General features: G+C 39.2%; 1 protein-coding gene across 5 annotated transcripts in view; it reads left to right on the forward strand.

Annotated features, from left to right (window-relative positions):
* The window catches only part of LOC130927091 (plakophilin-4-like), a 249057-nt gene that overhangs the window by 40559 nt on the left and 184566 nt on the right, over positions 1-23932 (forward strand). For 2 of the 5 annotated variants that reach the window (XM_057852632.1, XM_057852633.1), the window contains exons 1-2: positions 3981-4103; positions 18453-18586. In XM_057852632.1, coding sequence (XP_057708615.1) covers positions 4088-4103; positions 18453-18586 — 150 coding nt within the window. In that variant the 5' untranslated portion in view covers positions 3981-4087. Of the gene's footprint in view, positions 1-3980; positions 4153-18452; positions 18587-23932 lie in introns of those variants that run through there. The other 3 variants (XM_057852634.1, XM_057852635.1, XM_057852636.1) reach the window with 2 other exon arrangements.

Raw genomic sequence — 23932 nt, forward strand, 5'->3', positions numbered from 1 at the left:
TGCCCAAATAAGGGGCACGTTCTGCACATTCTATTTTATTTATTTATTTTTTTTGTCAAATCTTCAAAATACAAACGACATCAAAATTCGGAATTCTTCATGGCATTTCTTTAATTTTATGAAAGCAATTAAACAGAATTCAATAATTTTGTAATGAAAAACTTGAGGCAGTATCGGACAACAGCAAGTAGTCACGTGGTGCGTCATTATTTATAGAATGCGCTGCAAGGAATATAAACATTTAATCATGAAGGCTTATAATTTATTTATAGCCAACTTAGTCATTTTGATAGTAGGCTAATATAGATACTGTATTTTTCAGACTATAAGTCGCAGTTTTTTTTTCATAGTTTGGATGGTGGTGCGACTTATACTCAGGAGCGACTTATGTGTGAAATTATTAACACATTATTATATCATTTCACATGTTATTTTGGTGTTTTGGAGTGACACTGATGGTTTGGTAGACTTGTTAGCATCTTCTTTATGTTATAGTTAATCTTAATAGCTATGTAACGTTAACAAACCGGCCACGTTCCCATTTCGTTGTTCATGCATCATGTAACATTATCATACTGTACAGTTATTCAGCATGTTGTTCTCTGTTGTATATTTATTTTAAATTGCCTTTCATAATGACATATCTGTTCTATGTGTTGGATTTTATCAAGAAAATTTCCCCCCAAAATGCGACTTATACTGTATATATGTTTTTTTCCTCTTAGTTGGGCATTTTATGGCTGGTGTGACTTATACTCAGGTGCGACTTATAGTCCGAAAAATTCGGTAAATACAACATCTGTTGCCATCATTATAACGCTTCTTTAAGGCTTTAAATTTTTTGCGGCTCCAGGCATATTTGTTTTTTGTTATTTTGGCCGAATATGGCTCTTTCAACATTTTGGGTTGCCGAACCCTGCTTTAGTTCAACGTAATTGACATTTTAAAGAGGAGTGAATGGGTGAATAAATGCTGTTCACTCCTTTAACTGCCCTTTGATGTCACATGCTGTCTTTAAACCCTGCATAAACATGTACATACATATTCTGTTCAAGTGTCAAGTGCCTAAACTTGTTTGACTTCCAAAATGTTGGCATTTTCATTCCTCATAATCAACATGGCAATCCAAGACATCACCGTCTTCAGTGATCTATTAACCCCAAATTCCATATAGTCCATCTTTTCTCAGCATCGCAATAAAGAGGTTTTAATACGAGGTGGTTCTCATCATCTGCTCAGCTCCGATCTGGATCAGCTTGAGTCCGTCCTCTCCGCCCCGTCAAACTAAAAATACTAACAAGGTTTATTTTCTGGTCCGTCAACCTGCAGCCGGATCAAGTCCTGCCGTTTAGCACAAACCAAATAGGAAATAGAACGTGCTTCTCCTCCATTTTGTGCATGCGTCTGCGCGTGCACGGACCAGATGAGAGAGTATTCAGTTGGCATTAGGCAGCATAGCCCGCATGCAGGGGACCACAACAGATCGGAGCAGAGCTGTGATGGACTCTGTGGGATTTCAGGGATGGCCATTAAGTTTAACAAGTTTGGAATAAAGCAAAACAAAGACTTCATTCTTCTGAGACTAGCTGAACTGCCACTCAAGTTTTGAAAAACACAAACAAACTAAAACGAGCTAAATAAAGTCCTTCTGCCAAAATCTAAAAGAAGTCAATTCTTGCTGCGAGAAACATGTCAAACTCTCTAGTACAATTGTTTGAATTGAAATACTTAAAGCAGTAATGTGAAGTAAGGTTGGCCAACCATGTTTTTGAATAATATCAATGGCTAAACAGTTATAAGCATATTTTCATTATTTTTTTTTTAACGCAACCCTTCCAGATTCTTTGTTTAAGCCATAGCAACACCCTTGACAACGGCAATCTTCGGAAATTACGTCACACCTAGAAGTGCGAGGGAAGTCCGCCATAGAACAGCATTGTTTGTTGCATTGCTTCTCGGTAAGATGACACGGCGTTGTGTGGCGATGTTTTGTTCTCACTCAAACGAAAAGTTGTATGAGTGGCCGAAGGATAGCAGGGCACGTAAATGGACATCTTTCGTTCGCACGGAGCGAATGAATTTCACGCCATCATCGAGTAGTGTTCTCTGCTGCAAACACTTCGAAGATGCCTGCTTCCTTAACCGGTCTGCTTATGATCAAGGATTTGCCAAAAAGTAAGTGTGATTTTTGGATAGATGACTGATGACTTTGTCAAAGCAGAGCTGCCAACTGTTGTGGAATGAACAGTATAAGCTAGCGACGTTAGCCGAAAATTAACTCGTGGCAATCCCCGATCATAGTTGTTTTTGCGTTCGCTAGGTTAAGCGTGTTTAGATTGTGCGTCATCTACAATCTTGTCCGAAAGGATTAATCCACTGTCAACGGGAAAGGGGTGTGGATGTGCATTTAAGCGGGTCAGCGTCGCGGTAATTCACGGTCACGTTGCAGTAAGAGACACACACCGCCGGTGAGTTTGTGCACATTTATTTGTATTTGTATAATGTATTTCCACCTTCATGCTTCAAGCATTGCATTGCATTTGTACGGTTCAGCGTTTCTTTCACAGTGATTGCTTGATAGCCTTCTAGTTTGTGTTTCGCGAGAGCCGCTGACAGTTGACAACTTAGCGTGTTGGCATTGAGTCAATCTCGCAGCGAATCAGCGAGCGGCTTAAGTCACGCAGTGAATCATGGGAAATGTAGTCTCGGGACAACACTGAAGTGGTGCTTTGTAATCTGTTCGCTTGTGTGAAAAAAACTACATTTCCTCATGCCATTGGACGCCACTTCCTGTCGAGAGCTCTGCCGAGCTGTGTTCTTACTGTTAGCTCCATGTGTTAATAAAGAAACAAAGTTGTCAGCACGTCGTGTGTTCGATACATTTGTAAACAAAAAGCTCATAACAAGACACTATGCACGATCCGTTTAAGAGACGCTGGAGTAATCGGAGGCGAGGAGGAGATCAGCGAGAAGCAAAACTTCGCGGTCGAATGTGGCGGCAGTCCGCTATTATTTTGTTTTCGTATTGTTGCCACAATAAAGTGGAGAAAGCCATCAACGACTCATCTCCTTCTTTCCCCCCAACGGTTTTATATTATTATTTTATATGCACGAGAGCTGCCGAATCTGCCAAAAAGAACATGAAGTCTGATGATTATTTTTTTTTAACAATGTCATCAGATAGACAAAAACATAAAATTATGTGCAAATGCCTGCATCTTCAAATCATGAAAATAATAACAGCCTATATTTTACCAATCTTGTAATCTCGATGGGTCTTGTATCCATTCCATGTCAGGTAGTCTAGGCACATTGTTTGCATCCTGATTAGCGTCTGGCTAATACATGTTAGGTCCAACATAAAATTCCAAGCTCCTCTTCTTCCTGCAACTCTTCAAAAACTTGGATCTCCTCCCTTGCGCTCGATCTATCGCTTATATCGCTGTTTGAATCATTGTTTGAAGGGCTTTGTATGGCGGCCGTATGTATGGAGCTGCCATCGCTGTTCCCGGTGTGACGTATCACTTCCGGGTTCGTCCCCTTTCAGGCTCGAACTTCGGAAACGCGATTATTTTGTCAAATATACAACATATAAATTATTTTTTCATGCTTTATTTGTTGGACAATGTTTAATTACTTTAATTGTGACCCTATTTGGCATGTTATGAAATTACTTCACATTACTGCTTTAAGGAGTATTCAATTTTGCGAGTTTGTCTGTAATCAGACGCCAGTTTTCTCTTTTGTTTAGACCAAAATGAGGTTGTCTTTACTTGTTGGGAACTCTGTTGTGCCTCGGTATTAACCTAATTACAGGCCATGAAAAAACTTCACAGATAGGCTTCTTACACTGCCTCTCTCACCTACTTCATAGTTTAGCTCCTGCAGCACTTGATGACACAATAGTGCTATCTGGCCGGCAGGCCGATAGGGTTGTTTTGTTCAATCACATTTGAAGAGAAACAGAAATGTTGACAAGCCAGTTGGTTTTGTACTTAAACGACTGTAACATAATGTCAACGGCATTGACAGCTGAGTCTCTCACGGCTGTTTTGGTTAGTGTTATTTGGATTCTGGATCATATATAATGGGAAATTACAACGGTAGGATCAGAAATCAGTTTTTCTCTCGGCTAGATTTACATTGCAACAGGTTTGCTTACTTTTAATTCCTGTGTGTTTGACATTTGTATGGGAATGTTACGAGTGCTAAGAATTGGGCAGGACATATCTCACATAAAGCCATTCACTATTCATTCAAGAATGCGCGTAAATCCAAAATTTTAGTTTTGCCATTGTATGTTAGTAAGATGCATGTGATAGCCATTATTAGCCGCTGTTGTCAATTTTACTGTTAGCAAAAAAAAAAAAAAAATCACTGTTGGTGTAGTGTTTTACTGGCCTGACTTCTGTGAAGGCAGCAAGGCTTCAGTACTTTGGTTCACACGATGTCAGTTTGGAAATTTGAATGAGTGAGTGGTTTTCCTGTGATTGGCTGGCAATACTCAACAGGATATGCTGTATGGGATGGAATGGTTATACATGATGAAAGTTTCACCCATGCGTAGTCGGATAAGTGGACTTTCTTTTTGCATAATAGTTCCTATATTTTTTTCTGAGGTATGGTGACTTACAAGGTTGATGCATTCCATGATCATGCTCTTGACTGTTTTTGTGTTGTACTTTATCGCACCATACAGTAACAGTATTATAGACTACAATCACGTCTGTCTCTTGATTTCATTCTTTAATTCATTTTGATGATCCTCATGGCCACCAGGGAGCAGTATATAAGATACATACAAAAGGACGATAGTCTCAACTGCTTAGTCAATAGGGTTGGGCATCGATGGGATCGGGACTAACACTCCGGTTCTCCCAGAACCGTTTGAATTTTTTAATTTCGATTCCAAGTTTCGATGTCCTGACCGCCGACCAGAAAAAATAGCTGCCGATCACCACGAAGAAGAAGCCACATGAAGAATAGCTCTGTTATGAGCAAATCAAATGAAGTGGCTAATTTAGCTTAGCACAAAAACGTGTTGCTTCGCTTCACATAAATGACAGCAAAGTAGTGCTGCAACGATTAATCAATTAACTCGAGTATTCGATAAAAAAAAAAAAATTCGAATCAAATTTTGTTGCTTCAAGTATTCGTTTAATTAAAGTGGCATTGTAATGGTTTATTTTAAAAGTGTTTGCATTTAGTTTTATTGATTAGGGTGGATACACTACCCTCCAGTCTGCCTGTTTTCACATGGCTGAATCCAACTGCTCCCTGTTAAGACCAACGTAAGCTAAGTTTTTGTTTGAGCTAATGTTTTTTAATGCATTCATAATTTAGTTTATAGGAATATTTAGCCGTTTTTTTGTGGGAATATGTGCCTGAACCATTTGTTAAGAGCATTGTAAAAAAAAAAAAATTACATTTTATAGTTTAAGCTAGTGGACTTTTTCTATGTAAGTTAGCCAAATGTTCTTTTTTTGCACATGGATCCTCATTTAAAAAAAAAAATCATAAAAATTCATACCGTTTGAGGCTCAGCTGAGGTATTATAATTTTTCATGTTCCTTATCCGATTACTCGATTCTTCGAACTAACTAGTCCATCGATTAATCAACTACTAAAATAAACGGTAGCTGCAGCCCTACAGCAAAATAACAGAATAAATAATATCAGACCCTCTGTTAAAATGTGCAAACTTCCAGATTTTGTTTTATCAAGGGTTCCCAGCGATGTGTAGTGCAGAAGAGGTGTGTAGCGTCTGTACACCTCCAGGTTTCTTTTCCAATTAAAGAAATAGGTTCTTTTTGCCTGCTGCTTCCAGTAAGTCACCACCAGGGAAAGCCAAGCGCACATAGCAAAACCAAAGAAAAACTGTAGAGTCCGGAGTTACAATAGTGACATCTTGTGGACGGATGAACAATATATCTGTTGAGAAAGAAATCAAACTTAAAAAGTAGTCAACTTAAATTCAAGGGACAGAACACACCCCGCCTGACATCTGTCAGCCCTTAACTAACTTGAAGAAATACCACCTAAAACAAGCTATGCAATATAATAAATGCCTGCAGCATAAGACACACTAAAACATAAGCAAAGAATATGTGTAAATGTTTTTTCCGTGAGCTTTTGAAAAATAAACATCTTTGTGAAAGTTCACTCCTGTGGAAAGAAACTTCATCATATTCAAGTTCAAATTGTAATTGAAAGTTCATATCATTTAAAAAATAATCGAGAAGTGAAGAAATTAGTATAAACTATGCAATTTTTTGACCATGCCTACTAAAAGAATCGAAATCCAGAATCGAAACGTGGAATCGGAACCGGAACCGTTCAAATTCAGACGATACCCAACCCTGTTAGTGAACGACTATAAGTTCATTAGTTTGTTGTCTTGTGCAAAAAATAAAGAATCTATGCATGTGAGTTTAGTCTCTCATTAGTAAATCTTATAAATGATGCATTTTTATATGCTAGGAAACCTGTAAAACCTATCAAGAATGCATATTGCACTTGCATGTTGGAGCTGCTGTTAAATACTGCACACACGCAGCACTTTTTCTTCAAGACACATGCGTGCACAAAAATACAAAAAATAGTATTTTCAAGATTTCATTTGGTCTTTTTTTTAATGTATGCTTGCAATGAATTTTAGAAAGTATGCAAATACAGTGGTACCTCGACATACGCTCGCTTCGACACACGATCTTTTCAACATCCGATGTAAAATTTGACACGCCATTTGTTTCTACATCTGACGAAATGCTCGAAATACGACGATTCATGAGAGCGTCGCAATTTCATTGTTTACCCGCAAGACTGATGCACGGCGGGTTTTCTTGTGAGATAAATCAACATGGGTTCGAAGAATGTTAATAAAGCAGGTGATGAAAAAGGAAAAAAGGTGAGGCTTACCAATGAAATGTAGATGGAATGATGGAAAAATATGAGCGTGGGGTGCATGTCCATGAACTGCTTAACAATACTCCGACGATGTCTGTTCGCCAGTCTTTATACGTTAAGGTGACAATTATTATTCTGGTACCGTCGCCAAAGAGATTAGGGTTGTTCCGATCATGTTTTTTTGCTCCCGATCCGATCCTGATCATTTTAGTTTGAGTATCTGCCGATCCCGATATTTCCCGATCCGATTGCTTTTTATTCTCCCGATTCAATTCCAATCATTCCCGATAATTTTTCCCGATCATATACATTTTGGCAATGCATTAAGAAAAAAATTAATAAAACTCGGACGAATATATACATTCAACATACAGTACATAAGTACTGTATTTGTTTATTATGACAATAAATCCTCAAGATGGCATTTACATTATTAACATTCTTTCTGTGAGAGGGATCCACGGATAGAAAGACTTGTAATTCTTAAAGGATAAATGTGACCTTGTATATTGTGACTAAATATTGCCATCTAGTGTATTTGTTGAGCTTTCAGTAAATGATACTGTAGCCATTTAACTTCTGCCCAAATGCATGATGGGAAGTGCAACCATGACTGTGCGTAGTGGTACCAATTGGTATATCTTCTCTGCGTTGGGAAATAAAATAGGTTGTTAAGAAAAAGATCAACTACTACCTTTCTTCCCCACATTACTTCCCACGATATTTCTAATTTTTGAGAGGGATTGTAAAGCTTTAGCCAGTTAAAAAAAAAAGCTTCAAAGGCTGCCAAAATTCTCTCTACTCACTTAACGTTGTTGCCTTTTAACTCTATGTATATGTAAAACGGTCCCATTATGGGTTGAACTCGACAATGCGTGAGTGGGTAGTGCAGCGCATGCATTAATTGCGTTAAATATTTAAAAGTTATTACCGCCGTTAACACGATAAATTTGATAGCCCTAGTTTAACCCAAAACTAAAGACTCTGGATGAGTGTAAGACATTTTGTCTGTAATGTTGAATACAATTAGAAAACGATTTAATTAAAAAAACATATATATTAAAAAAAAGGGATGTCCGATATTTTTTTGCCGATTCCAATACTTTCAAAATGACGTGATCGGACCCGACGATCGATCGGGACATCTCTAAAAGAGATCACCAGCTTCGTCAGGTTTTTAATCATTCAATTCAGAACTTGTGCAACAAAACACGCCGCCAACTGATCGCAACAACAGGATGTGAAAAGAGAAGGTCAACTGCACTTTCTCATTCTGCCGTCAGCCCCGCGTACGTTCAGGTACACTACGCAAAATACATAATGTATTTGTTTTGCTCCTGTAATTGCTTTTTGCAATAGTAACAGCAGTATTTATTAAAGATTTTGTAAAAAAAAAAAAAAAAAAAAAAAAAAAAGCACTGAGCTGGTGTGACGAGAAGAATGGATACCACTACCACTGCAGATAGTCCGGTTAGAACAATAATGATGCCTGTCCCGAATTAATCAGACCAAAACTTTCTTTTCATCAACGCGTTGCCTTTTTATTTCCTTTCTATGAGAACGTAGGTCTTAACTTTCTTTAGGTGGCCAAAATATGCCTGATCATAAAAACAACAAATTGCAACTCATCACCAGGGGGATCCAAAACACGTAACATGCAAACAACCTGGCATTTTAACAGATTTAGTGTAGGTTTTTGGGCTGTGGAACGAAAATCCTGCTCGACATACGACCATTTTGACTTACAAACAAGGTCTTGGAACGAATTAACTTCGTATGTAGAGGTACCACTGTAACTCTTAAGAATATTTTGATAAGTTTCATGTGAGTGATTGTGAGAGTGGCAAAACTCAGTCAACTGTTTTGAAATTTCGTGCTGAAACTTTTTTTCCCCAGCAGTGGCGGTAACCTTTCTGTTTTATACTTCCCACTGCATGTTTACCTTCACGGTGTGTCGAGGAGGCACGCGGTCAAATAGAAATTTCCTGGCTGCATTCTGAGAATAAAGGCCCATTTTGTGGATTTGTGTTCTGTAGCTGAAGTGGGAAGGAAGAAAAGAGGGAGGGAGTTGGTAGGGAAGTGAATACTGTGTATGAGTGAAAAAGGTATTTGTGAGGGCGCCCTGGTGTATCCTCCGTGGATACATGGCGGTAGTGTCTGTCATTGAGGCCCAAAGCTGGCACATGACTAAAATCGGGTCAGACGCCTTGAAACGCTGCCTCGTTGGCACCTCGTCCTAGGTTTTTTTTTTCCCATCAAAATTTCCTTAGGACTTCTAGCGTATTTCATACAAGTCCCTCCTTTATCTCCTGCTACAAACAAAACCTTTTATATCTTCACTGTAAACAAGCCGAGCGTCTCTCAAAGCGACTGTCAGCCGGAGTTAAATGATGTCATCTGTGTGTGGTGTAAGCGGTGGCTCATTTCAAGTTGGCAGGCGCACATACATGGAGAGGATATGACCCTTTAAGCCTTTAAAGTACGAGCTGTCTGCACTCAAATGGACTCACTTAGTCAGGCTTTGGAAAATCTGGTTGTCTGCCCACCTGCAAATCATCGCGATAAGTCAGCGACACAACAGGACTACTAAAAGGGCTATTACTGAAGGCAGGCTATTTTGTCACATACTGTAACTCTGTTATCTACAGTATGTCAAGTCAAAGCAGAAGCTTTCAGGAAATAGCATACATTGTGACTACTTCCGTCAAAAAAGGCTCATAATCTCCTATAGATGTTGTAAATTAGCACCAAAGCACTACATTTCTAGTCTTCGGTGGCATGCTACTCTTAAAGTGGAAGTTCAGGATTTTTTACATCAGGCTTAATCTTCGAGTTAGTGAGGGTTTAATTAGTCGGTGGAGTTGATTTTAACAAATTCCGTGTAGTTATATATTTGTTAGCTTCAGAGCTCTGGAGTGGCTAAGCTAGCGCGAGTCAATTGGACCATCATAGCATGCCAATAAATAACATATGCACACATGAAAATCCTCGATGAACCGTGCAATCAATAACGTTGGATAACTCTTCAGGATGAAGTTATTAAAAATTACCATTACATGTCAATAATTGCAGCATGAACAGCAACATTTGTAATCCAGAAGTTCTGCAGAGGTGCAGGGCGGAGTGATAGCACATCGTTTTTTTTTAACGCTGATTTTTAATGTCGTAGCTAGCAGCAAGTAACCAGTTTCTATTCTTTCTCGTTCTTCATAGGAAATTTGTGGAAACTTTTCTTCTGTCTGTTTTCAAAGTCTCTAAATTCACATTTCGCCATGTTGCCGGGTGTTAGCCGTAACTCAGCTGACTGATGCTGCATTCGAGGAAGGTGGAAAGTCAGAGTTTCCAACCTCCGTTTTGGAAAAATATCATATTATCCACATCCACTATTTGATCGCTTACGGGAAGGCAGGGTTGCTGAAGTTCAAAATGTCTTTTGATGGCCAAAATTAAAAACAACTTGTCGCGTTTAGCCATCTTTGCTGTTTAGATTCGCTTGGAACACTTTGAGGTCGCAACTGGTACCCTCCGAGCGCGATAAGACCGAATTGCCACCTTCCTCGAATGCAGCCTGAGCACGAGTGGCCGAAGCACTCCTCTCTATTGTGGTCATATTACGCATCTTAAAAATTAGTCCTGCAGAATAAAATGAATAACGGCAGTGTACGGGTGCACGAAATAGGAATTATGACGTCATCCCAATCAATCCGATAACATTATTAATAGGCCCGATGTCATATATCATTTTTGGCACGGTCTTAGTAGATTGGGGATGTGTGCTTTTTTACCACTCCTGTTTTGCCAGTATGCAAAGTTTTGTTACTGTTCTGGAGGCCGTATTTTTCCATCACTGAGTGATGAACCTTACTATGGCAATTAGCAAATGTTTGCATTTTACAGTGGTATGTTTGCAAGTTATTGAAGGACCTTTTGGTTATTGATAGGCTTGCTGTCCTATTATTGCCAGGTTAAGAAGGTTCACAAGGAAGATCACAAAAGTCTCCTCTAAAATAAAACATTTGATGCAACACCAAATGTTTTATCTGCTGACAAAGCCTTTTGGGTTTATGTTTGATTTAGTTCAGTGCTTATGTTCAGGGGAACACGTCGTCAATGACATTGACTGATTGATTGCGACTGACTCAAATTATATTGATTTGAAAAAATAAATATGGGCACTTTATTTGAGGTCAAAATGTCTTGTCTTTGTTTTGTTCATAATAGTAATGTTCATGTCATCATTAAAAATCTGGTTAGGTGAAAGGCAAATCTATGCTGAATCCACCACTAGTATTTTTGACCTGGAGGTGTTCAAAAACTATAAAATAAAATATACGTTTAAAAATGATATGTATATTATCGGTTATCGTATTGGCCTTGAGGAGCAGGAAGTTATTGATATCTGTATCGGTTTCCAAAAATGGATATCGTGCACCCCTAGTTTAGTGTGACATTCTTTAGGCCGCATTGGTGTTTTGCAACAATGATCTGTGAAAGTATTTGACTATGTTGGATGTGTTCGTAGATCTGTATCGTTTTTTTATTTGCATGCTAGGAAGATGCCTTTGACTCGAACTGGCTTAGCCACACCGAAGCACTGAAACTAAAAAATAACTTGCAAACTGCATGGAATTTGTTGAAATCAACTCCACCAACTAATTGAACCCCTGCTAACTCAAAAAGTTAGCCTAATTTAACAAAATCTGAACTTCCGCTTTAAGTGTTTAAATATAAGTAAGAAACAGCTTTTAGTGTTCTTTTTCTTTGTATGTTGGCTTACCAGAAAATCCTGAAAAAGTGATTTTGCTTGTTTTTTTATTTTGCTTGCTTGTTAATCTTATATTCCCGTACACTGTTAGCTGTTCACAGGCTTCATTAATGTTTTTTTTTTACTATTTGCAAGAAGTGCATATCGATAGTGTACTGAAGTCCTATTAGTGTTGTCCATCGCCATCAATGGCAGTGCATGAATTAATGATGAATTACTCAGTGATGTACCCATTGCTACTTTAAACAGTGCCTAGGCAGCTCAACCTTATATTTCTGTTATTTACAAATAAGAAAGATTGGCGACCAATTTAATGCTTTATCACGTTTTCAGACTACTGTAGTGGTTATTTAATTTCAACAAGCTGAAGGCCTGTCAAGTCGTTACTAAGGTTGTTTTTGTTGTTCTTCTTGTGGACACCTACTTTGAAATGCTAGTCCACTATCATTCGTGAACTGATCATCTTGAAACTACGCTACGTAGCATGAACCAGTATTTATCGATCCTCAGAGTTCGATTTTTTATATACCTTGAATCATGGCTGATGAATTCATTGTGGAATAATAGTTAGGAGTTAGCCAGTATAGGGCAGCCCCCTGTATTTAGAGTGCAGTGCCGAATTATTGTTGCCTGGAGATCACGAGTTGCCTGCAGATGGCAAGTTAGCCAGAGTAGAGGGCAGCTTCCACCCTGTGATAGCACACGCATGCTTGTTTATTTATTTATTTTTTTTTGTTTTTTTATAAGGGGGCAATAAATTTAGTCCTGAGAGAGACTTTGAGACTCCCCCCAGAGCAAGAGATTTTCACCTCCAAGCATTCAAGCTGCAAATAATCTTGTTTGTGCAAAGCCACCACTGCCTAACTTAATGAGGTCTAGGAAAATATTGACTTGACTGTATAATCTCAAATTTGATGGTTGGGAAGACACTCCAGAGACCCACCTGTTTGTATACTAACAAGTGAAGTGTCCAATAACCATAACATCCCCTTTAAGGTTTCTGTTGTATAATTTAAGGGCTGTTTATGATTATCATCTCATCACACGATTGTCTGTCTTTTAATGGGATTTGTGTTATTCCAATGTTCAAGACTACTGTATTTGGGACAGTCTAGTTCATTTTTAGAGGAACAACACTCCGATTTGACTGGCCAGGGAGTGGCGCCAGCTGTAAACTGAGTCAAACAACTCTGGCATGTTTTAAATAAAACAAGTCTGAGTAGCTTTGCACTTAAGATTTATTTGTTTGATAGTGAAACAACACTGAATTTAAAAGACTCAATAATTTGCCTTTAAAAAAAGCTTGTCTTACAAAATGTGTTCAAAGTAAATTGTATTTTGAAAAGGTATTTGTCTAAGTTTAATATTTATACACCCCAAATCTGGCATTTATTACTGATCTGTGGATGTTTTTGTGTACCGCAAGTCTGCCCGAGTGAAGATGTTGAAAAGCCACTCTTAAATTGGCGTGCTGTCTGCTTTAGTGCTGTAAATCATTTTGACGAAGATCTGCATACAAAGTACAAGCTTTGAATTTGTCTCTAAATCTTTATTCTAAGTAGCTTGGAGGTGACAGCTGCAGTACATCTTTTGGGTAGTAAGAATCCTAGTAAAATGTATGTCTCCCCAAAGAAACCCTTGCTTTTTTCAAGAAACAAAGAAAGTGCTTATGCCAGAGCGTCACCGCAGGTGCCCTACATGTGATCACGACCCACAATTTATAGCATCGCCTCACCTTATTCATTCTACTAGCTATTTTTCCCTGTGACCCAAAGGCAGTGAGAAAAGGCACCCGCTTATCTTTTTCTGCTAATTTCCATTTTTCCTTTTAATATATATGTTTTTTAATCATCTAGTTGGCTGTATACATTTCATTTTATTTCACTTTTACTTATTCAGGAATGTCAGTTTATAGCAATGTCTCTTTTTCAATGACGCCATCATTACATTACACATAAAACAAGAACAATATATATTATACATACAATACCATCTGGTCATGACTCACAATTACATACAGAATTACCGACTCTATAACATTTGAAATTAAGATCCTAAAACTTTTTAAAAGAAATTAGGTGAACCAGTTTCCATTTATTTTGAAGATTAGTGTCATGCCTTTAGTTGTGTTCTGTTAAGTTTGTGCCCTAGTGTGTCTGGTCCATCTGATTATTACCCATTGATTTCAACTGTTGTGGTCTGCTGCTTGTGTGTTAACCAATCCTCTGCCTCTTGTGTCACCCACCTGTGCCTCTTCGTCTTGTTACCCCATGTCTGTATTTAAGATCCCCATGTCTGTTCTTTCTGTTTCATTGTTTAGTTCTTGTCCATCCCGGTGCCTAATTCCTAATTTTGTTTGGTGTTTGCCTTTTGATTCCCGGCCTTTTGTTTGGACTTTGTGTTTTTGTTAATTAGATGGGGCTTTAAAAAAAAAAAAAAAAAAATTATGCCGTTTTAACGCCCCGCCGCACAGCTCGAACTGTTTGACCAATCCGCACAGTTTGAATATGAAATGACGCGACACATGGAATATTTCGAATGACCCCCAAAAACTTTCCGTTCGCCTGTAAGCGCAGGTTTTTTTTTTTTGGGGGGGGGGGGGAATACATAAAAGTTTTTCAAACACTACTTGTCCTACAATTTTTGACCAAATCACTTAATTTACACATCAAAAATTCCCGGACAGTAAGTGGCATAAAAGTTGTATACAGAATTTCGCAAAAATTTAAACCCTAACCTCAAACTCACCAAAAACTTGCCCATTCATTTCTAATGGGATGCCATTGACAGCCATGTACGTCCAAATTTTCCACTCATTTTCTACGGCTGGAAAACATCGCTCCTTGTGATTTTTTACCATTTACCACGACAGTCTATTGACATTTAACTGGCGTCTAAGTAAGTCCATGCCATTGACAGTCATGCACGTTCATGCCATTTTTTTTTTTTTTTTTTTACCATAACTTAACATTGTAGCTCCTTTAAATTCAACTGGGGCCCAAGTAAGTCAATGCCATTGACAGCCATGCAACAGTGTCCCTGAAATGTCCCAAATCAACAGGAAGTGTCCCCCAAATAACCCAAATCAACCAGAAGGGACTGAATATTCAACTGCATGTGTCCCCGAAATGTCCCCAAATCAATCTGTACCTAACACAGCAAAGCCCCATTGTAATTTCTCCTGCAATTGCAGTTTCTAGTTATCATGAAAACCATTTTGAGTTCACCATCACCCTGCCTCGCCTCCCTGTGTTTTCCCTGCGTTTTGGTCCACCTCGCCTCCACGTTGTGACAATTATTCAATTTCTGGGGAGCATACAACTGAAAGGCAGTTTTCCTCAGTTCTGTCATCATCCTGGGAACTTTTAAAACATACATACATTGGGGCAAATAAGTATTTAGTCAACCACTAATTGTGCAAGTTCTCCCACTTGAAAATATTAGAGAGGCCTGGAATTGTCAACATGGATAAACCTCAACCATGAGAGACAGAATGTGGAAAAAAAAAAACAGAAAATCACATTGTTTGATTTTTAAAGAATTTATTTGCAAATCATGGTGGAAAATAAGTATTTGCTCAATACCAAAGTTCATCTCAATACTTTTTATGTACCCTTTGTTGGCAATAACTGTGGCCAAACGTTTTCTGTAACTCTTCACTAGGTTTTCACACACTGTTGCTGGTATTTTGGCCCATTCCTCCATGCAGATCTCCTCTAGAGCAGTGATGTTTTGGTGCTGTCGTTGGGCAACACGGACTTTCTACTCCCTCCACAGATTTTCTATGGGGTTGAGATCTGGAGACTGGCTAGGCCACTCCAGGACCTTGAAATGCTTCTTACGAAGCCACTCCTTTGTTGCCCTGGCTGTGTGTTTGGGATCATTGTCATGCTGAAAGACTCAGCCACGTCTCATCTTCAATGCCCTTGCTGATGGAAGGAGATTTTCACTCAACATGTCTCGATACATGGCCCCATTCATTCTTTCCGTTACACGGATCAGTCGTCCTGGTCCCTTTGCAGAAAAACAGCTCCAAAGCATGATGTTTCCACCCCTATGCTTCACAGTGGGTATGGTGTTTTTCGGATGCAATTCAGTATTCTTTCTCCTCCAAACACGAGAACCTGTGTTTCTACCAAAAAGTTCTATTTTGGTTCCATCTGACCATAACACATTCTCCCAGTCCTCTACTGGATCATCCAAATGCTCTCTGGTGAACCGCAGACGGGCCTGGACGTGTACTTTCTTCAGCAGGGCGACACGTCTGGCAGTGCAGGATTTGAGTCCCTGGCGGCGCATTGTGTTACTGGTAGTAGCCTTTGTTACTGTGGTCCCAGCTCTCTGTAGTTCATTCCCTAGGTACCCCCGTGTGGTTGTGGGATTTTGGGTCACCGTTCTTGTTATTATTTTGACACCACGGGGTGACATCTTGCATGGAGCCCCAGATTGAGGGAGATTATCAGTGGTCTTGTATGTCTTCCATTTTCTAATAATTGCTCCCACAGTTGATATCTTTACACCAAGCGTTTTACCTATTGCAGATTCAGTCTTCCCAGCCTGGTGCAGGTCTACAATTTTCTCTCTGGTATCCTTCGACAGCTCTTTGGTCTTGGCCATAGTGGAGTTTGGAGTGTGACTGACTGATGTTGTGGACAGGTGTCTTTTATACCAATAATGAGTTAAAACAGGTGCCATTAATACAGGTAACGAGCGGAGCCTCGTTAGACCTCGTTAAAAGAAGTTAGACCTCTTTGACAGCCAGAAATCTTGCTTGTTTGTAGGTGACCAAATACTTATTTTCCTCTCACACTAATTTGGAAATAAATTCTTAAAATCAAACAATGTAGTTTTCTGAGGTTTACCCATGTTAACAATTACAGGCCTCTCTAATCTTTTCAAGTCGGAGAACTTGTCGATGTATCATATTATTTTGCCCTGTGTTGCGACCACTATTGGAGTTACAAAAGAACTTGTCTCAAGTGAAATTAAAATAACTTGTCTGGAGTGAAATTAAAATAAAATGGTATGCAGTAGTTGTAGCTGCAGTTTAGTGCCCAAGTGCCTTTAGTGATTGATGATTGATTGCTTGAATTTACTCACAGCAAAGAAAAGAACACATCAGCACTTTTTAATATAGAGTAAAATAATATCAGCCAGGATAAAAACACAATAAAGCCACGAGGCTAATTTCCATCGTGGTCCTCGAAACATAAAAACACCATACAGACACGGAGCAAGGCAAGTTCAACATTAAGACAATAGGGTATCACACTGTATCACAATGTAAATTTGACATTGCATAAAGTGCAAAACAGGTTAAGGGGAGCAGCAAAGCAACAGAATTATGTATAGTAAAAGGAACTAAATTTATGGAGTTGTATTTTGCAGCCACTTCTTGAGGGCACTTTTAAAAGTAGTCAAGGAAACACTAGTTTTTATTTCCTTTGACAAATTGTTCCATTGGACTGTGGCAGTGTACATAAAACCTTTTCCCTATCAGACTTTTAAATTCACAAAGAACAAAGTCAATTTTGTACCAAAGGTCGGTGGAGAGAGTTTGTCCACCAGCTGTAGCAAGTTGGTTGGTGTTATACTTGTATAGCGCTTTTCTACCTCTCAAGGTTTGAGAAATGTGATTTCAAATGTTATGCAACCTATTTTTTTAAGTTTACATTTTACCTTAATATCAACTTCAAGACTAACATTATTTGTTTAGGAGTACTTTGTTATAATCGCCCACCTCTATGAGGCATTTCCATGACTTCCTTGAACAGTTTTTTTCATACTTTGATTTTCTCACTAACGTAATTTTTCTTTGTCTTTGTTGTGTACTTTAAAGGTTGTTTTTTGCACTTCCTTGCATCATCAGATACAAGAATCAGATCCACAACAGTGGCTGGTTTGCTAGTAAACCATGTAACTTTTTATTACTTGAGAGAGCCCTGATAATTTGCAGAATCTGTCAAATATCGTTGTAAAGAGAAGTGTCTGTACGTCAAGTCATCCTGTTTCGATGGTTATGAAATCCACAGTTTTCCTCAAGAAGCTCATAAAAATTGGATTGCTCAGGTGCCTTATACACACCTCCTCCTGCAGTATGTCTTTATCTACAATCGGAGAATTTAGTTGCAATGTGACAAGAGTTGCCAAGAACTTCATACTGACAGTCTGTGAAAATATTGTGTACTGGAATGTAGGGTTTCCCCTGCTGCCAGGCTTTTCTTGAGTAGCCTGATTCAATTGAAGAAAGAACAGTGTAACATGCATACCAGCTTAGCGTTTACTTGCACCAATTTCTAGTAATAATTCGTTACTACCTTCTCATTTTGTTGAATACAATAAATTGCAATTAGAACGTACTTTTTTCGGGTTGGGGCAAGAAGATTGTATAGCCTTTCAAAAAATTTTAATGTGAAGAATGATATCATATAGAATATGTGTCATTTGCCTTACAAGATTGGTCACAGAACAAATTGAACTTGGAAGTCAAGGTCCTGCTGTAGATTGTGTGTTTCTTCTTAATGTATTTCATAAATCATTATTCATGCTGTGTGTTGTTTTTTCAACGCCATATGGCCTCGATTTGCAGAGTCACATTCTTCAAGCCATATGGTGTCTTTCTGTGTGGGTGTGCAGTTCTGCACCACCGTTCGTGGTGCCGAATGACCCTTGATAGCTCTTTACTTTACTGACGATGACAATCAAGGAGAGGTTGATGTATACACGAGCGCTTCGATCAGTACAGATGCTGATCATGTGTGTGTTTTCTTGGTGTCTTCAGGAGGAATGCCAGTTCCCGAGCAGAGCCCAGTGATGGAGGAGGGGCTTCTGCTTACCTCCCGCAGCCGTTCGACCGGCCGCAGTATGGAGACGAAAAACATGGCCAACAATATTCTGGCATCTGTCAAAGAACAGGTAGCGTGGCAGTTGTGCATCAATGTGTGTGTCAGTTGTGTGTTCCTAACTTTTAAATAATTCAATTCAATTTTCAATTCAATTTTATTTCTATAGCCCTATGTCACAACAAGGTTGTCTCAAAGGGCTTTGCAGAGACAATATAATACACAGTCAGAAACAGTAGACGAATTAATAAAGTTCAAGTCCTGGGCAACCCCCATCCTTAGACCCTCCATGTCGGCAAGTACACCTGCAGTAGACCTGCATTCTGAGAACGGAGTGTTCTGTTGGGGCGGAATGGAACCAGAGCATTGGTGAGATAATATGGCCCCAAACCATTAATGGTCTTAAATGTAAGGAGGAAGGAGTATTTTAAATTTAATTCTAAACTCGACTGGAAGCCAGGGAAGGGCCTGGAGCACAGTGATGATGTGCTCTCTTCTATTAGTTCCTGTTAAAAGTCTTGCTGCTGCGTTCTGGACTAGCTGAAGACCTTTTAGAGAACTTTTAGGCCAAGCTGCAAGTAAGGAGTTAAACTAATCCAATCTAGATGTAACGAACGCATGAAATAATTTTTCTGCATCGTGTTTAGACAAAATATTTCCAATTTTGGCGATGTTGCGCAGGTGAAAAAAAGATGTTCTGCAGGTTTGTTTAATATGATCTTTAAATGATAAGTCTGGGTCAAATAGAACTCCTAGGATTTTAACTGTGGTGCTGGAGGCTACACTTACATTCTCCAGAGTGACTATCTGGGCAGTTAGAGAGTAATACCCCTTTCCCACTGGCCAAAAAACCCGTGTCAACCCACTAACAATCGACTTTTGGTGGCAGTGGGAAAGGTGCAGCGACCCGCCTCGACCCATGTCAATCAACCCGCCAAGCGACCCGCGTTAAAATCACCTCGGCTCTGATCGTCATGCAGTGTGAAAGCAAAACCCCGGGTCAACAGTCAACACACTAATCTACGTGGTGACGTAGGCTCTTACGTGATGCGTCATACAACGTGCCAGTCGCCTCCCATTTAACACGCCCCACAACCGTAGTTACGTCAATGCTAACAACAAAGCTAGTCGAAGAAGAAGAATTCACATCGCCTACGTTGCCTCAGCACAAGCAGAGTGTTGATCCTTTGCCGCATTTCGACCATTTTGAGGGCAGTAAAAAGCATGAAAACAGAGAACACAAACGGAAAGGAAGCTTCCATAATGCTCTGCATTGTTTAGTTCCTTGAACTGAATGAATTCGGTCGCACTTGTCGACGTTGATCTTAGTGTGGTGACGTCACGTAACCTTACGCACGGCTGAGGAGGGGTGAGGGGTTAGACGGGTGGGAAAGAAAAAAAAAGACGCGGCTTTTTTTTTTGTCAATGGGAAAGGTGCCAAATGCCAATCGCTAGTGGGTTGCATCGGCTTGGAAAAAACGCGCATTGACCCACTAGTTTCAGTGGGAAAGGGGCATTTTTTTGGGGGCCTATTGTACGGACTTCTGTCTTTTCAGGGTTAAGTAAAAGATAATTAGTGCTCATCCAGGTATTCATATCTCGGACGGAGGTGCCTAGTTTATCCACTTGCCTGATCTGCTCATGTTTAATTGATAAATACAGTTGTGTGTCGTCAGCATAACAATGAAAGTTAATGCTATGTTTTCTGATGATATTGCCTAAAGGAAGCATATACAGCGTAAACAAGATGGGTCCGAGGACCGACCCTTGCGGCACACCATAACTGACTCTGGAATACGGTGATGATTGCAGGTTTACATTGACAAACTGGTACCTATTAGATAAATAGGACTTAAACCAGCAGAAGGCTGCTCCTCTAATGCCTATGTCACATTCTAGTCTCTGCAATAAGATATTATGGTCGACTGTGTCAAAAGGCTGCACTCAGGTCCAACAGAACCAGGATTGAGACTAATCCATCATCAACTGCTAGTAACAAGTTGTTAGGTACTTTGACTAATGCAGTTACGGTGCTATGATGAGCTCGAAAGCCAGACTGGAAATGTTCAAATAAACTATTGTCCTGTTGGTGCTGACAGAGTTGTTTAACTATCAAGGCGAGGCACATAACTTGCATTGTAAAAGTCTGAAGGCACAGCACCTAGCACAACTTGATAGTTTTATATCTACGGCCTAGAAGTCATTTTTATATAGATAAAATCAGTATTTGGTTCGTGTCTATGCTCATATTTCAAAACATCAGTACTTTCCTTCTAAATGAATTAAGATCTGTTCCATATAGCAAAAAAATGACATGTTTTATAATATGTTTTAAATGTAGCACTCTAGAAGTATCCTGAATAGAAAGTAATAAAATTATGATATTGGAATCAAAGAACATGGCAAATCATGTCATGTCTCGTTGCGACCTGTAGCTTTGCAGTTGCAGTCGATTATGTAAATTTTAAATTCGCTTGTGGAGTTGACAAAACATTTTTTGTTGCGCTAAAGCTGTAAGAGTGACATTATACTTGCTGAATTTATAATAATTTTCACACTTTAGACTGCTACTTTTATTATTTGAACATTGCGGCTTTCATAACAAAGTGGCTTATTTTTTCATGTTGGGGTATCACTGTAATGTAAATATGACTTTACTATTGCACTGTTTTAGGTTAGTGATAGGGCTGCGGCTATCGAATATTTTCGCAATCGAGTATTCTACTGAAAATTCCATCAATTAATTGAGTAATCAGATAATTATTATTACTATTTATTTATTTATTTTTTTTAGGTAAAAAGCAATTATAAATATACATGACAAAACAAGACATTTCACCTAATATTGAACCATCTTTAGACAATCAATGTTTTTATTTTACATGTATGTTGTTGAAAACAGCCCAAAATTTTGACAATTGTGATGTGATTAGAGGGACAAAAACAACAAATTCACTGCTTTCACTCAAAAAACTTCTTGGATCCAAGATCTTATTAAAAAAAAAAGGTAAATGAAGAGTACTTATATAGCGCCTTAAAAGTTAAGTGGTTTCCCAAGTGTTTCAATTGAATTTCCATTTGTCCCAAGCTATTTTTAAAGTCCTAGTTAAGTTTTAACTTTAAGTGTAAATTCCTAAAAGGATTTTGAGTTTTTGCAGTGTTCAAAATTAGTGTTTAATACATGCTGTATTGGAGCGCACATTAGGCACAAGTGCTACTTGGTGTTTCATATCCATCAATTACTACCGAGCTAAACTTGTCAGCTAGCTTTATTATGTTTTTATTTTACACGCTCATCACTGTAGAGGGCTGTGTTTTTACAGATTAAATAAAGCCTGTATGAAAGACACGTTAGCCACGCATCTACAGTAGTCATAATTAACTCATTCACTCCCAGCCATTTTCACCAGAGCGAGGCCGTTCGCTCCCGGCCGTTTTACTGGATTTTGACTGATTTTGCAAGGCCCACAGAAAATTCAGTTCTATTTCTACTAAAAAATGGAACCCACCAAAAGAAAGATTACTCTCTTCTTTCAGCAGAAAAAAAGTTAAGTTCATATATTTTTCCATTCTTTAGAAATCAGCATTAGAAAATAGCTTAGTTTGAGCAATTTTCCAATTTCTGATGAAAAAAAACGGAGAAAATGAGCTTTTTGTAAACGCATACATTTCAAGCATAACTTTGACTTTAACACAGCTAGTTTTTGCTTTACTTACATCCCAAACATCGGAATAATGTTTTCCTTTTACAAAATATCATAAAGAACAAGACAAATAGCGCTTTTGATTACAAAGTAACAATTTATTTACACATAAGTAAACTATTGAACTGAGAGATGACGCTGTTGTGACCACGGCTGTATCAGCAGATGGGGTAAATTTTTACCTCATCACCGCCTGATAGATCCTCAAGATACATTTTTTTTTAATCTTTCTTTTGTAGTGACCACTACCTCATAACAGAATTCACCTACGGAACTTGTGTGGGGCATGTGCCTTGTGTTTTTACATCGTTCTCCACATTTTTCCCACACTTCTTACTTACTTAGAGATGACGCTGTTGTTGCCTAGATGACGCTGTTATCGCCGCATCAGCCGGGTAAACTTTTCCCTCATAGTTGCCTGTCTCATGAAGATGGATTTTTTTTTAGTCTCTTCGGGGTCTGTTCGGCGAGCCCGTTGCACTGGTGGTCCCAGTCGTTCTGCTCGGTTGTCCAGCACCTTGCATCCCAGGCGTCCTCTCGGTTGTTCTGCTTGGTCGTCCGCCGCCTGGCATCATTCCGCCAGCGCTCCGACCGTGCTGCCCGGCCGTTCGTTGCTGTTGCCAGTTTTATTGCTTTGAAATTGATTTTCAGCTTTGTGCTTTGGAGCTCAGTTGAATCAGGACCCAGAGACGTAACAGAGCAAAAGACGTATAATACGTCTTTGGGACACTGAAACAATTAAAAATAGAACGTATTCATACATTTTGGGGCGCAAATGAGTTAATAGAAACCTAGCCCTCCTCAGGATTAGCGTTACATCAGCAAGGTACAGTAAGGTTAATCTTATTTATTAGCGCTACCTCATCTTAAATTTACCTTGTCTCGAGTATCCCTCTTATGCTCTCGGGGTAAAGTGGTGGAGCGGGGGCTAGGTGGGCGGGTCGCGAAGTGGCCCCCCGGCCTGGGTTTTGGGGGCGGTCATCAATCGCGGGGTCCAGCCGGGGGTGCGGAAGCATCGGTGTGGCCGCGGGTAGCCGTGGCTGGGCGGGGGTAGTGTTATGCTAGATCTGTCTTCCAGTGAATACATGAAACAGTGTTCGCTTTGGTCTCCAGCTTGAAATGCTCCCACACTCTTGGCATTTTCTACTTTTTCTTGGTGCCTTTCTCTTCGCTTTCATTCGGCTTCTTCGTCGTCACCTCTATATTCATACGTGGTTGAAATCAAATATATCCGCCGCCTCTCCCTTCTTCCTCTACGTATGTGACTTTATCGCGTTATGCCGCATTAAAAGTAGTTCAGGAAAAACGTCATGCTTAGAGCTGGCAAAATTAAACCATTCTTTGAGGCGGAGAAAATGCCTCAATCAATTTTTAAAATCAAGTTAGTCGGATTATCCGAGTAATCATTTCAGCTCTAGTTAGTGATAAACTACAGTGTGAAAAAAGAAGTACCGTATTTTTCGGACTATAAGTCTCGCACCTGAGTATAAGTCGCACCAGCCATAAAATGCCCAACGAAGAGGAAAAAAACATATATAAGTCGCACCGGAGTATAAGTCGCATTTTTGGGGGAAATTAACTTGATAAAATCCAACACATAGAACAGATATGTCATCTTGAAAGGCAATTTAATATGAAAATACAATAGAGAACAACATGCTGAATAAGTGTACAGTATGATGTTACATGATGCATGAACAACGAAATGCAAATAT

This window comes from Corythoichthys intestinalis, chromosome 12 (genome assembly GCF_030265065.1).
Source record: "Corythoichthys intestinalis isolate RoL2023-P3 chromosome 12, ASM3026506v1, whole genome shotgun sequence".
In the NCBI taxonomy this organism is placed as follows: domain Eukaryota; kingdom Metazoa; phylum Chordata; class Actinopteri; order Syngnathiformes; family Syngnathidae; genus Corythoichthys; species Corythoichthys intestinalis.